At 40.2% G+C, this 13,795-nt stretch overlaps 2 protein-coding genes across 2 annotated transcripts; one reads left to right on the top strand and one right to left on the bottom strand.

Annotated features, from left to right (window-relative positions):
* Positions 1-1,277: 1,277 nt before the first annotated feature.
* Positions 1,278-5,939, bottom strand: dnajb4 (DnaJ heat shock protein family (Hsp40) member B4). Its single transcript, XM_036554129.1, has 3 exons — positions 5,441-5,939; positions 3,825-4,399; positions 1,278-2,396 (listed from the first exon to the last, which is right to left on the bottom strand). The coding sequence occupies exons 1-3, from the start codon at positions 5,649-5,651 to the stop codon at positions 2,163-2,165; spliced, it is 1,020 nt and encodes a 339-aa protein (XP_036410022.1). The 5' UTR covers positions 5,652-5,939; the 3' UTR covers positions 1,278-2,162.
* A 933-nt stretch (positions 5,940-6,872) lies between these two features.
* On the top strand, positions 6,873-12,348 carry slc25a24l (solute carrier family 25 member 24, like). The gene is made up of 11 exons (XM_036553878.1): positions 6,873-6,930; positions 7,072-7,195; positions 7,383-7,509; positions 8,166-8,253; positions 8,702-8,813; positions 9,301-9,459; positions 9,929-10,066; positions 10,459-10,566; positions 11,105-11,272; positions 11,624-11,762; positions 12,167-12,348. The coding sequence occupies exons 1-11, from the start codon at positions 6,905-6,907 to the stop codon at positions 12,346-12,348; spliced, it is 1,371 nt and encodes a 456-aa protein (XP_036409771.1). The 5' UTR covers positions 6,873-6,904.
* The last annotated feature ends 1,447 nt before the right edge of the window (positions 12,349-13,795 follow it).

Below are 13,795 nucleotides of genomic sequence, written 5' to 3'. Positions count from 1 at the left end.
ATGACGTGTGGGGAAAAAGTAAATACATTCATTAGGACATTTGATTAAGATGATGTTGTTTGACGCCTTTCCCTTTTACGTTTCTATTTTAAAAGACGTGATGCGCTTGCTGAGTCAGTGCAGATATTAAATTAAACTGAAAATGAGTGTTTCCACGGTAGCGCTCTCCCCGAAAAAGACACATGTGGCGTCCCCTGGTGGCGCAAATGAGGCTTCACCGCTGTGAGCGGATGTGAACGCCTTACCCAGTCGTTATTGCGGGGAGTCACGAGTCAAGTACTTTGAGTTTTGATCACCCTTTAAAAACCCTTAATGTTACTGTTTTCTGCACTATGATTATTCTTCTTAGGGTTACAGTTAAATCAATTAAACCGAACCAGATTTCCCCATACACCATAGTTACCATAATTACAGTTTACTCATGACAACAGCCACATTCTCCTCTGGCATATGGTTGCATTGACTGACACTTGCCAATGTCCAACATGCAGTTTATTAATTTATTTTTTACCCTGTTTCTGAGGAATGCCACGGTGCTCTCTTGCTTGGACTACCATCATCTAACCAAATCCTCCTGAACTCTGAAGACTATTGGTCTCCTTCCGAACCCTTACTTCTATGCCACCCTACTCCTCATCTCTCTCCTCCGTCATTCGACTGCTGCTCACATATGCCTCAAAACTCAGAATTAAGACCTTTATCCCAATCAGCTTTACAGCTCTGGTTCCTCAGTGATGGCATGAGTCCCTGCTTGGAATGCACCGGGCATTTCTGTGAGAGAAGCTGTACATATTTTCAGCACTCATTCACTTCCTTGCATTTATCTTTTCAGATGTTGCCATCAGGTCACAGATTCTAAGTCCCGTTTGGTCCGAAAAACTATTACATCATATGAATCATTCACCCCCTCTGCAATATTGATCCTAAACAAGGGTATGTTTTAAAATGGGCAAAGTATGACAAGGAACAGCCAATGTGTGATTTCTGCACATTTTTCTGTTTTTGTTAGTTTTTTTTTTTTTTTGTTGAGCCAAGGAGCTGAAACAAAATTTCAGCTTTAGACATATTGAATCATCAATAAAGTTTTTGACTCCTAACTACATTAAGTGGTTTCAAAATATTTGAGAAGGTGACACCCTTTTTTGCTATCATATTTCTTAGAATGATGGCTGCACAGACAGCTGCATTATAGTATATTTCTGTGTGCATGTGTCTGAGCTTTATTCTTCCGCCACTTTTCAGAAGCTCAGTGAAGTGAGGTGACATCGCTTCAAACGGTTCATCAGATTTGTTGTATTAATTTTCTTTGAGCTCTTTCCTCAGCGTGGGAGGACTCTGGAGCAAACACTGTAATCCATGGATTTGTCGTTGTTTTTTGTAAGCATACAGTTGACATGCTTATATTAGCTAGCTGGAATTATTAAAGCCGTATGTGTCACAATCTGCAGTTTATAAGTCTGCATCAAAAGTTTCACCACATTAATTTTCCATGAATACTTGCTGTAGTTAGTTGTAGTCACACTTTATGCGTCACAATTTTGATCATTATTACAGGAAATTAAAAATACTATGTGTGAGCAGTATATTTTCTGGGCCAATATGAGAATCTAAATGACTCATCAAAAAGCTTAAGCTAATATTGAAAAGGTTTAAAACAGAAAGAATCCATATTCAGCAACATTGGCATAATGCAGTCAACTGATAAGGTTTACTTGCACTATGATGTCACCATTTAGACCCTAATATTAGAGAACAGCTGGCTTTATACCATGGAACACAAGCTACATGACCTCTACCATTGTGTGGCAAATACACTGCAATGTGAGCTTCAGTTTGAACTGGTATTGTCATTTCTACATTGTCCACATCATGTATTCCATATAGCTAGTATGGCATCCCATGTCTTACAACTCACAATAAACTCTCAAAAGGAAAAAAAAAAAAAAGCAATCAGTGTGAGGGAAATGACCCACATAAAAGGTTTACTTTCAGACATCAAAACTTTTTACTTGCACTTTCATAACCTTTGCTGCATGCAGGGTATTTAAAAATAAACACCATATAGATAAAAAATATAAATTGCACATTCTTTATAAGGGTTTGTAAATGGTCCAAGAGACGGTGCGTTGCCAAGGCTGCACCGGTCTGTCCGCTCCCCTCTTTTAGGACGCGGGTAAATGGCGCTTCAGAACATCCTTTGCGCTGGACGGGAGGCTGTCCGGAAAGTTCACATCAAACTCCACCACCAGGTCTCCCCTCTGGTCTGGGTTCTTAGGGAAGGGAAGTCCTTGACCAGCAACAGTCTTTCTCAGCCCGGGTTTGATGACCTCCGTTACCTTCAAGTTACATGTTTTCCCATCTATCGTCGACACGGTGACCGAGCAGCCGCACAGGGACTGGAATGAGAAGAACATGAACTCCAGTGTGAGACATCGAGGCACAGACCAGCCATCTTTCATCCGTCTTACAAACTGTAAAATCCCTTTGTGGTTTTCATCCACAAACTATTAACAAAAAACTAACAGGATACAATGTAAAGCAAATACACCTGCTCCATACAGGTGCGGTGAACTTTTAAATCTGAGCTTTCCCTTCTTTTTTACCCTTCAGGGTTCTCTGAGGCACCATACAAGAAGAATACAAAATGTAAAGCAAATATCTAGCTGTACAAACAGATAACTTATAAAAGTTCTAAGCTGTGAAAGTCACCCTGGATGAGAGTGACAGTCATCTGGGGGAATTTAAGATAACTGCATATACCTGAACATTTGTCTGAAAAATTCACTGTTGTTACAGCTGAAGAACTATATATTGAATAACTGATAGATTAGATAACTAGCAAAAGCCAAACCAGAATAAAAACTGTCAGAGGTAACAGCTAGCTACAAGCGAGCTTAGAGTTTTGGCTCACTAGGTAATTTACAACTGATTGACAGTTAACTACAAGACATTTCTTAATCACAATAATGTATCAATAACACCTAATGTTATGATAACTAGCCACTGCAATCACTGTCTGAACTGTGCATCAACAGTGTTATGGCAAAAGGAAATGTTGGACCAGTGGTCCATTTTGGGCACCATCTCTCTTGAAAAACAGACTGTAATTCTAATGGGACAACCTCATTAAATCGAGGTTAAAAAAAATCTGTCTTGAACAAATATGTAACTAAAATTAAACTGATGACTACTGGCAGGCAGGAGAACACATCAGAGCATGTTGTGCTGTAAGTGGGCGTGCTGCCGTCTCTTACACTACACAAGTGTTTGAGCTCATGTTTCCTACTGTATATTTTAGGTTATGTAATTGACCACGCATAACGCTTCAGCTATGAATGTACATAACTTCTATCCCAGGGGGTAAAAGCTATGGATATCAAAAGCTTGGAGCTACCATTTTACAATCACGATCTGCAACAGACAGATCTACTCCATAGAGGTTCATGGCCAGGTTTGAGCTTCAGCTGATGGTTTATTCTGTTTAATTTGTCTATTGCTACTTAGGTCTGTTGCCTGTATTTCTTTGGTAGAATGCAGAATTACACAGATTTTGCTTAGGTATTACTTGACATTTATTTACTCTTTGTTCTTAGTTATCAGTTCTCTTTGTATGATAATCATACAGCTTTCTTGGCTACTTTAGTACCTTGTGGCACCTAAGCGCAGATGTTTTGTCAGGTAAACTTATCCTTAAGCGGAGGTAGAATCTGACCTCGCTGCCTGACCTCCATGTCTTTGGAATGTTATAATCTAATATTCCATCTGCACCAATTTACAGTATAATCCTTGCACAGCTAGTAGGACAATTAGGAACTGCTACTCACCTGTCGTAGACTGACGCGCACTGGGTACACAATGTCAGACCCTTCCCTCCGGAAGTGGGCATGGGGCTTGTCCTTGATGACGAAGACTATGTCTGCGGGGATGGTGTTGGGCGACTCGTCGCCCTCCCGCGGGAAGGTGATCTTGGTACCCTCCTTCCAGCCGCGCTTGATCTCGATGGTAAGGATCTTGTCCTCGGTGCGCAGGGTCCGGCCGTCCGGGTTGAGCCGCTTGCGCGAGATCTTCATCCTCTTGGTGCAGCCGTGGAAGATCTCCTCCAGGGAGACCCGCAGCTCGTGGTGGATGGCCGGGTCCTGCTTGCGCCGGAGGGGCCCCACGCCTGCGTGGCGCTCCCGGGGGAAGCCGTTCAAGTTGAAGCTGGTGAAGGAGCAGAAGGGGTCACCCTCCACCTCCATGTCCTCCTCGTCCCTCCCGTTGGCCGCCTTCCTGCCGAAGAACATCTCGAAGGGGTTGGCGCCCCCGAAGAACGTGGCGAAGGTGGCGTGGGGGTCTCCGTGGAATGTGTAGGTGTAGCTGCCCCCCTGCCCGTCTGATGGTCCCCCTCCTCCTTTGAGACCTGAAAAAGGGCACAAAAAGTCAAATATTTTGGTTATCCTCCGTACAATAGCTTCAGTGGCACCAGGGATAACCAAGCAAAAAAGATTATTGACAATAAAATGTTATTTTTATTTTCATGCAAATTCCCTAAATAGGAAAGCAGTGCAAAGTTCAGTCTGATGCAACTTGATTTCTTTCCAAAGAGCCCAACCTTTAATGGCAAGGACTTCCTGTCATTTCGCTGAGGTTCGGAGGGGTTACATGGTTTTGCGGGGGATGTAGGGGGCATGGAAAGTCTACGCTTAAGCCAATCATTTGATGGCTTTCAAAAGCTCTCCAGCCAGCAGTGACACTCAATGAAAGCCTGAGATTATACAAAATGTACATGAAAGCAAGGCCGCATTAACCAATCCGTCTCAGACAATCACAGATATGCTGTAACAGTGATTGTTCTCAAAACTACTGCCAGCTGTGACACCCCCACGTCACCCTTTTTTCATGTTTTAAACGTTTTCGACATGTATTTTCTGCGTTTGTTATATTATGAATTCTTTGATTTTAACGACTTTAAAACTATGAGTAACCTTTATCTTTATCCTTAACAAACGTATAGTTCTTTACGCTGTCAATGTAGGACAGACATTACGTATTGCCAACAGACAGAAAGCGAAGGGAGGAGAACTAGTAACTAATAATCGTAGTACATGACATGATTCAGCTACCGTGAATCTCGACAAAACTGGCAATTTTACTTTCGCTAACCATCCAAATGCAGTAATTATTTGGTTAGACAGCCACATAGTTTGGTCTAGAGTGAAATATTTCTTTGTAAGGTTACATGAACGTTAACCAACGTTAACTATCTTTAGCTAACGCTTGCTATCTAGATTCTAGACAGTAAGGGAGAATGACAGAGCGGCAAAAAATACTATACCGAGTAAGAGGTCTAAAATGTTATCTATGAGACCTTACGAAATAGGCATTTGAACCCTCATGACATCTATGAGAATAACACAGCTGCTGGAAAAAAGAACAGATGGTTCAGAAATTAAATCCATACCTTCTTCACCATATTGGTCGTATATTTCCCTCTTTTTCGGATCACTCAGAACTTCGTATGCCTCGGCGATTTCCTTGAATTTCTCCTCTGCATTGGCCGCCTTGTTTTTATCAGGATGCCATTTCAGAGCCTGTTTTCTGTACGCCTTCTTAATGTCCTCGTCTGCCGCTCCTTTCTGGATCCCCAGTATTTTGTAATAATCCTTTCCCATTTTCCTCTCTACCCGGCCCAGAATAGGCTATTTCCACGGCGGTGAAAAAGCTGATTCCTAAGCACTGTTGCTAGGCACTGTCAGCTCCTGAGAAACGCTCCGTTATTAATGGCGTTAGTGGGAAAACGTCGCTCTTTATAAACAATGACAGCTAGCTTGCTAGCTGGTAACGTTTCAGTGTCTACCGATGATGTATGTTACAGGAGGCGTTGCTTAAAAACCCAAGTGCATGTGTTTTCTCCACCCCGGACCCTCTTTAAATAGCCAAAGCTCCACTCCCCTGCACCCGTACCCACCAGAATCCAGTAGTTCTTTCTAGAAAGTAATTGATGCTGAGGCACGTCATTTCCCATGTGCTGCTCAGTTTTTGGGGTCGGCTATTGTGTTAAAAAAAGCTCTGTCAGTGCTTATATTTCACACGAAACCATACTGTGAAATGCTCCGTTGACCACGGAACACAGTATTATTACTTGAAGCACAGATTCCGGTCTCAGGTTGCCTTACACATTCTGAATTGTATTTTTACGAACACCTGAAATGTAACGTTTAATAGACTGGATAACATTTATCTGAAGTGCTGATCGCCAGCCGTTATTTGTCAACAAGGTGCTTATGACAGGGACAGCCTAACGTTATACTAAAGTTAGGGGGTCCTCCACAGCAAGGTGAAAACCTAAGTTAACTAGCAATGTAGCCAGCTACACAGCAGCTAACAAGCTGGCAAGTAAAGAGACATTTTCTGGACATCATCTGGACACACCTGACAAAATCACATATCACCACAGCCGATAAAGTAACCTTACCTATGATCTATCTATCTCACCTAATAACCTAACCGATGGTAAATAGCCTCATTGCTTCAGTCAGACTGGTTGGCTGGCTAACTAGCCAGTCACTAAGATCAAGGAAGGTGGATTTGCCATTTCGTGCATTTTGTGAGATAAGGTTTGGGGGGAAAAAACTATTAACTCTAAGGATAATATCGAATCGAAATTTTTTTATCATATCACGCTAAAATTCTTCAGGATACGATACACTACCTTGGTAACATTAGCTAGGTCTAACTACTCCAGGAACAGGACAAGGACACCAAACGCATGCGTCTGGAAAGTCTGCTTTCCCACAGTGCCACCTGCTGTACACTCACCACTATAACGTAAAAAAACGGGAAAATACCGTACACTGCTAATCCCAGGGATAGCAGCATCTGCATCATTGAACAGGAGGCATCAGGACACGGCCAGTGCAAGAAAATGACTCAGCATACCTCTCAGAAAGGGTACAGTATTACTGGGTCTATGGTATTATCATGCAATACAAACGTGCACGTGTTCATGCAAAGAGGGTCACGGATATGCACTTATAATTCATAAGCATGCTAGCATATAGGTACTTACTGTCTTTACATTTCCCTTTGTAGCATGGATCAATTCCGCAGCCTGTTCCTCAAACTGGACAGCAACAAGGATGGTTTTATAGACGTAGGCGAACTGCACAAGGAGATGAAAAAAATTGGGATTTTGTCTATGGATGAGAAAGCTCAGGTAATATGATTTATGATTACCCATGCAAGCATTAAAGCGCACCAGATGATTTACATCTGTTGGGTAGAAACGAACTGAAATATTTTGTAACCACATACGGCCATGGTGAAAAACGTATTTCCACACGTTCTTGTTTGGAATTGTGATGATCATATTTCCATTTTTTAAACTATATTTACTTTTACAGGCCATCGTGGAGAACTATGACCAAAACAATGACGAGCGATTAGACTATGAGGAGTTTCTCAGCTACATGATGGACAGAGAAAAGAAATGGAAAATAAATTTTGAGATGCTTGACAAAAATAAATGCGGTGAGTTAATTTCTGAGCATGTTCAACCAATTTAAAAAAAAAATAACGACGTATGATTCTGAACATAAGGAGTCAACTCTTAAATGTCTAAGGCAACTTCAAAAAGTTTACGAAGAGTTCTCTTTCGTTTTAGTTATATAAAAAGTGGTTGATTAGTTCATTTTTAAATCATTTTGCATGACAATGGAAAGTGTGCGCTATTGAATATCTTCAACTATTTATTTTATTTTATTATTATTTTTTTTCTGTAGAATACCTTTATCCTCGAAGACAATTTTTCAAGGTCAAAGCGTTGCTCTTTGGAGGAATGCGTTTGTTTGTTGCTATACACCAGTAAGCGATGGGTGAAATAACCTGTAGCTGAAAATGTCACATTCAATGCGCTTCACATGTGTATAGCGTGTTACGTCTCTATCGGATTTGGAACTTAATAGTTTGCACCGTTCAGATATGATTAAACAATTTTAAAACACAGTGAATATAGAAAGTGCATGCTTCAACAGCAAACTAAATTTTTGCTAGGTAATCACTGTGTGCCACAGTATAACGCTGGGCCTGATCTCTGAGCCTCTCATTATCTACGAGTTTGACCACTGTTGCAATATCTCTTTTGATAAGACACTATTTTTAATCATATCCATTTCTTCTCCGGCTAGGAGTCATTGACCAGGAGGAAATCATAGATTTGTTTAAGGAGTTAGGAGTGGCCATTACAAAGCAGAATGCAAAGAGAATAATACAAATGTAAGGTCTGCATCTGTTTTTCCTTCCTCTTAAGAATTCCTTCCCTTATTAACGGATCACAGCTTTAAGATTACGAGCATGCGCACTGAGCCTGTCTGAATGGATGTCGCATTACAAACACGTCGATTTTTTTCTTCTGTACGTTGCCCCCAACCAATGCTGAGGCTGAATTAGTTAGTCTTGTAAATTAATGAAAGTTTTTCTTTGTCAGTCAAAATCCACATTGTCTAGTATTATTTCTTAATTATGATTTCATGCTTTGACTAAAATTAGTTTTATTTCTGGAACACTTTAACCATTTAACTTGTGGCTTTGTAGTTATGTTTCGTAACAAAAGAAAAGGTATTTGATTTAGACCTCAAAAACCAACTTGTTGCGAAACAGTACTTGCTTAAGAGGCGAATGTCGCTGGAGATCTTTAACAGATGGCTGTCCCTGGTGCTGTCAGGATGGATGAAGACAGCTCAATGACTGTGGACTGGGGGGAATTCCTGCAGCACATCATACTAAACCCGGCTGAGGACATAAGCGAGCTGGTGTCCTCCTGGAAACGCAGCATGGTAAAGACCCATGGAAACCTACTTTGGACACACCCACTCATAGAAGGGTTTTTCTTTATTTATTTACTTTTTTACTATTTTCCACATTTTAGAATAATAGTACAGACATCAAAGCTATGAAATAACACAAATGGAATTATGCAGTGACCAAAAAAATGTTAAACAAATCAAAACCATCTTATATTTAAGATTCTTCAAAGTAGCCAAAAGTATTTTTTTTAAATAAAAATGTCTGTTTTGGAAGGAAATCCATACCTAGGCATCAATTTCACTATTTATATTTGTCTAAGAAACAAATTTCAAGCATTTCTTTAAGATAAAATCTTTAAGATAATGAGAAACATGCATTCAAGCTTTTGACCAGTACTGTATTATACTGTACAGCAGTAACTTAGGTACAGGTGATGGGTTACATTTTGAGGTTTCAGTTTTCTTTTTTAAAGAAGTCTTTGGAATACTCATGACGTGACGTGGGATGGCTCCCCAGGTGTTTGACGTGGGCGAGAGTCGCACGATGCCCATGGAGTTCACCCAGGAGGAGGCCAAATCAGGGGCCTGGAAGAATCACATACTGGCTGCAGGGATGGCAGACGCCATGTCACGGACTGTCACTGCACCCATCGACCGCTTAAAAACTCAGCTTCAGGTAGATTCAGGCCACAGCCATTCCATGGTGCTTTTTCGGCCTCGGGCTCTTTTGGCACAGGGTGCGCTGTGTCCTATGAAAGACTGAAAACAATGTTGGATCAGAATAGCTGGCATCCTGATGAGGACAAATATAAACTAAACAGTCATATATCATGGTAATGGAAATCTCAGTCTACTGTGTCCCAGTGTATCCAAATATCCACTTTACTTAAATCCCTTAAACAATCATATAATGATATAATGATGTGTAACTTATAGAATAAGAAAAAATTAATTTCTCCCAAATTTCCCAACAAACCTTTTTATGTTTGTATGATTTTTAAAGGCTAAGTAATTGCATGTGAAGGGTTATTAGAAGCATAATTGAACCATAAGGATATTCTCTCCCCTTATGTTCTTTCAGTTTTAAGTAAAATAATATGACCTATTGGGATGAAGTAAATGCTGGTTGTTTTGTACATTTTTAGGTTTATGGCTCAAAGGCCATGTCTCAGGGATTTAGAGAGTTGCAAGTGGGCGGTGTCAGGTCTATGTGGCAGGGTAATGCTGTGAACGTACTGAAAGGAACTCCCCAGTCAACGCTCCAGTACTTCATCTATTCGCAGGTGTGTTGGAGAGTCATTGTACATTGTGCAATTTTATCACATTTTTAATGCTTAAGCGGGCTTCACAGGAAATGCAAAATAATTAAACATGCTTTGGTTGTTGCTTTTCCATTACATTATGTTTCCTTTCTACTGGGTGCAACACAGCTGGAATTCATTCTGAATTTGTATTATTCGTAAAGTTATGAGCAGTTCACTTACCCTATATCTGGATAATTAGCCTGCTCTTATAGATTGCATGGGGGAAAGCTGAGAGAGTCAAAGTAGGAACCTGAGGTTTACAGCATCTGTGATTGGCTGAAACATATGACAAGCTTGAATAAAACAGAAATGTGTTTTCTTAAACAACAATGTCAGCTGCATGTCATTGATTGTTGTTGTTGCCCCCCCAGTTGAAGGTACACAGTCAAATTCCGGACGACAGACTGACAGTCCAGCAGAGGTTCGGACTTGGCTGTGTGTCTGGGGCAGTGGCCCACGCTGTGTTCTACCCACTCGAGGTATAAGACAGCACTGACAGGTCCGAATACATACTGTGAAGTCTTGTGCATCTGTACAAAACATGTGGGTCTGTGTTTGTGCATGTTATGCCCTCTAAAACTGGAAAGATGTGCTACTGGCTGCCAGTAAGATACTGCTTTTTGTTTTGATGTTTAAGTACCACAGCAGTATTGTCCTGTAAATTGTGTAGTAGTTTATTTCGTATTATATTGTTTGGAATATATAATTGTGACCATATCGAGGAAATGTGCATTTCATATTTTGCTGACGCTGAGACTAATTGCACTGTTATTGTGCCAATATATTGTCTATATAACAGTATATGGAATAAAAAAATTGAGGATTCTTCTTGTTACATAGAACAGCTATTTTTATACATCACTGTTTCCGATCTAGATCTCTTGTGTACAATTAAAAAATTGAAAAATCACCCCAAACCACAAAGTAAGTAATGTGTATTATCGGCTTTAGGGAATCATCAGTGGTCCATAAAGTTTTTTAATAATACATAAAATGTTAACTGTCTCTTTGCTCTAGGTTTTAAAAGTAAGACTAAATCTCCTGCAGAGGGGAAACTACAGTGGGGTGTTAAAGTGTGCCTGGTCCATTTACCAAAAAGAGTCTGGTGTTGCCTTCTACAGAGGTTTCAAGCCAAGCATCCTCTGCATGATTCCATATGCTGGAGTGGAGTGTGCTGTCCATCAGGTGAGTTAACTCTGGCCTGCAGGTGGCCTTTCCCAGGAGCTCAAGCACTCCACTTTGATCCTGGGGGTCAGAGGTGAGGGCAGAATTCAATGCTCCCACTTCACAGTCTGGCCATATTTTCAATTACATGTAAGCAAAAGTTACCATTTTCTTACTCAGCAGAAAAAGGCCCTGTCTTAAGGACCAAGACGAAACAAAAAGTGTGTGGATTGAATCCTGGTGTTCAGTCATTATTCCACCAAAGTTTTTTTATTAATATAATCACCTCTGATGGTTGAAGAGATGTGTTTTACCATTTCTGTGTTCTGTCTGGTGGTAAGTATTAACCCACATTCCTGCCTCTGCCTGCAGTCAATAATGAGCTGGGCAAAGAGGGATCCTGCCAACAGCACTGAATCAAGACTGTTTTTCTTCAGCTTTCTCGCCTTTGCATCAGGACAGACAGCCAGCTATCCCTTAGCAGTGATCAGAACTCAGCAGCAAGCTCAGGGTAAGGGTGATATTCGTGAGAATTACATTACATTACATCACATTATGTTCACTTAGCAGATTTCCAGCACAAAAGAATAGAAGTGTACCCATTTGCATTGAATGAGCAACAGTGTCAGACCAGGCAAACAACACTCCCAAACCAGTGACTGTGAGCATTAAACTATTCAAGCCCTACCACAAGTTAACTTTTGCGACCTAACTAGACAAGGGAAGCCAAGTATACTACCATTATATCCCACTTACATCCTAGTCACTATATCTGAGGACTAACCCATACATGGCCTTAGTCCAGAAACAACAAAGTGTGATTAAGGAAGACTGTTTTCCCAAAAAAACATTTGCAGATGTTGTAAATGTAATGAGACCAGAGCAGTTCAGAACCGTGTTGCTTTGTCTTTTCAGCTTTCAATGCGAATCCACTGTCCTCCAGTGTTCTACAGGGACTTATGGGTATCTATGACAAGCATGGGATGCGGGGATTTTACAGTGGAATGGGGGCCAGTTTTGTGAGGGCTGTTCCCTGTGCACTTTTAAACTACACATTAACCTCCAAACTTGAAATGGTGCTTTCTTCAACTGAGTGACAAATTTATGTTTTGCTGTATGTTTTCCCTCACCACATGTACTGTTTAAAAGAATACTGTGAAGTTACAAACAGAATGTATTCCACATTAGCAATACTTACATTTGTTTAATTTAAAGAATATATTTGTTTCTTGAATTAATTGTGTTTGGTTATTTTGTTGTAAAGAATCACCACTGTATTTGTTTTCAGATGTCTGCAGGGTTTAATACACTTACATTTTTAAAAATCTTGATCTCTGCACTGCTCAGGTTCTAAGGATGCTTGAGTGTGCTGTTATTTATTTTTAATTAATTAAACTAAATCTGTAATGATTTATGAAAGTAAAAAAACATTTTCAAACAATAAAAAGCAAATTGTCCTTATTTTATGCAAACATCTTTGTCTGCGCTTATGTTAACGAGGTGTGATAACTGAAAACAAGTTTGGAGTTATTCTATTTTAGGAATGAAAATGCACACATTTATTTAATTATCACATATCTTCTCGAAATCTAATATAAATGATAAACAGAGAGACTATTGACATGAATACAAGGTAAAGAATTCAGCTAAAGTCATTACTGTTCAACAGGAAAATATGAAAAAGTAACCATAAGAAAATTCAAAACCTGATTTTTGTACGACGACCACACGGTCACATGATGCGGCAATTGTCTTTGCCGGTGTTTCTCTGCTCCTTTTATGTTACATTTAACAATTTAACTTTACAATTACATTACAGTACAATTCTTGTATACAAATCGAGTTGCTGGGAGACACTTCAAATACTTCTCTTTTCTTTAACGCGACTGTAATCGGTTTTAAATTCCTTAGCAACACTTCCGGCAATGTAAGCTTGAATCAGCTCCCCTTGTGAGCCATCCAAGCTGTGCCAGATTTTACAACAGGCCAAAATGTTCCAGTTGGACACAACCACAACATGCGGGGAAAAAAAACTACCTACGTTTTAGCGTATGTCCTGATTGATTTGTTCCCTAAGAGCTTATGGCGTGAATGCGATAGTTTGTTTGCTAGCTCCTTTGCGAGTAGGGACCTCCCTCCCCTTGGACCGCAGGAAACTGGATAGCAAATGCAGTCTTAAATTAAAATTTTTATTTCTCATTTTAGATGCAAGTCAACTCACTTTCAAAGAGAATGTGCAAATTTGTCTTGCACCCGACATTACAATATTGTAGATTATTGATTGATTATTGACTTAGATTGCAAGACAGATAACGTTATCTAATTACAAGGAGAGACAGCTCCTTCGATAAAACTAAACTGGCGAGACTAGACATAGAAAACTGTGAAGTCAAAACAGCTACTGCATAATATGTGCGATCTTAAAGTTAAAATAGACCAGAGAACCGGGCTGGATATCTTACCCTATCTACCCTAGTTACAACCTCTTGCTGGCACGAGCAAACGCCCAACTTAATCCCCGCCCTTTGTTTGACGCGACCAACC

The sequence above is a fragment of the Megalops cyprinoides genome, chromosome 20 (assembly GCF_013368585.1).
Source record: "Megalops cyprinoides isolate fMegCyp1 chromosome 20, fMegCyp1.pri, whole genome shotgun sequence".
Lineage (NCBI taxonomy): Eukaryota > Metazoa > Chordata > Actinopteri > Elopiformes > Megalopidae > Megalops > Megalops cyprinoides.
This window is presented reverse-complemented; position numbering and strand designations above follow the sequence as displayed.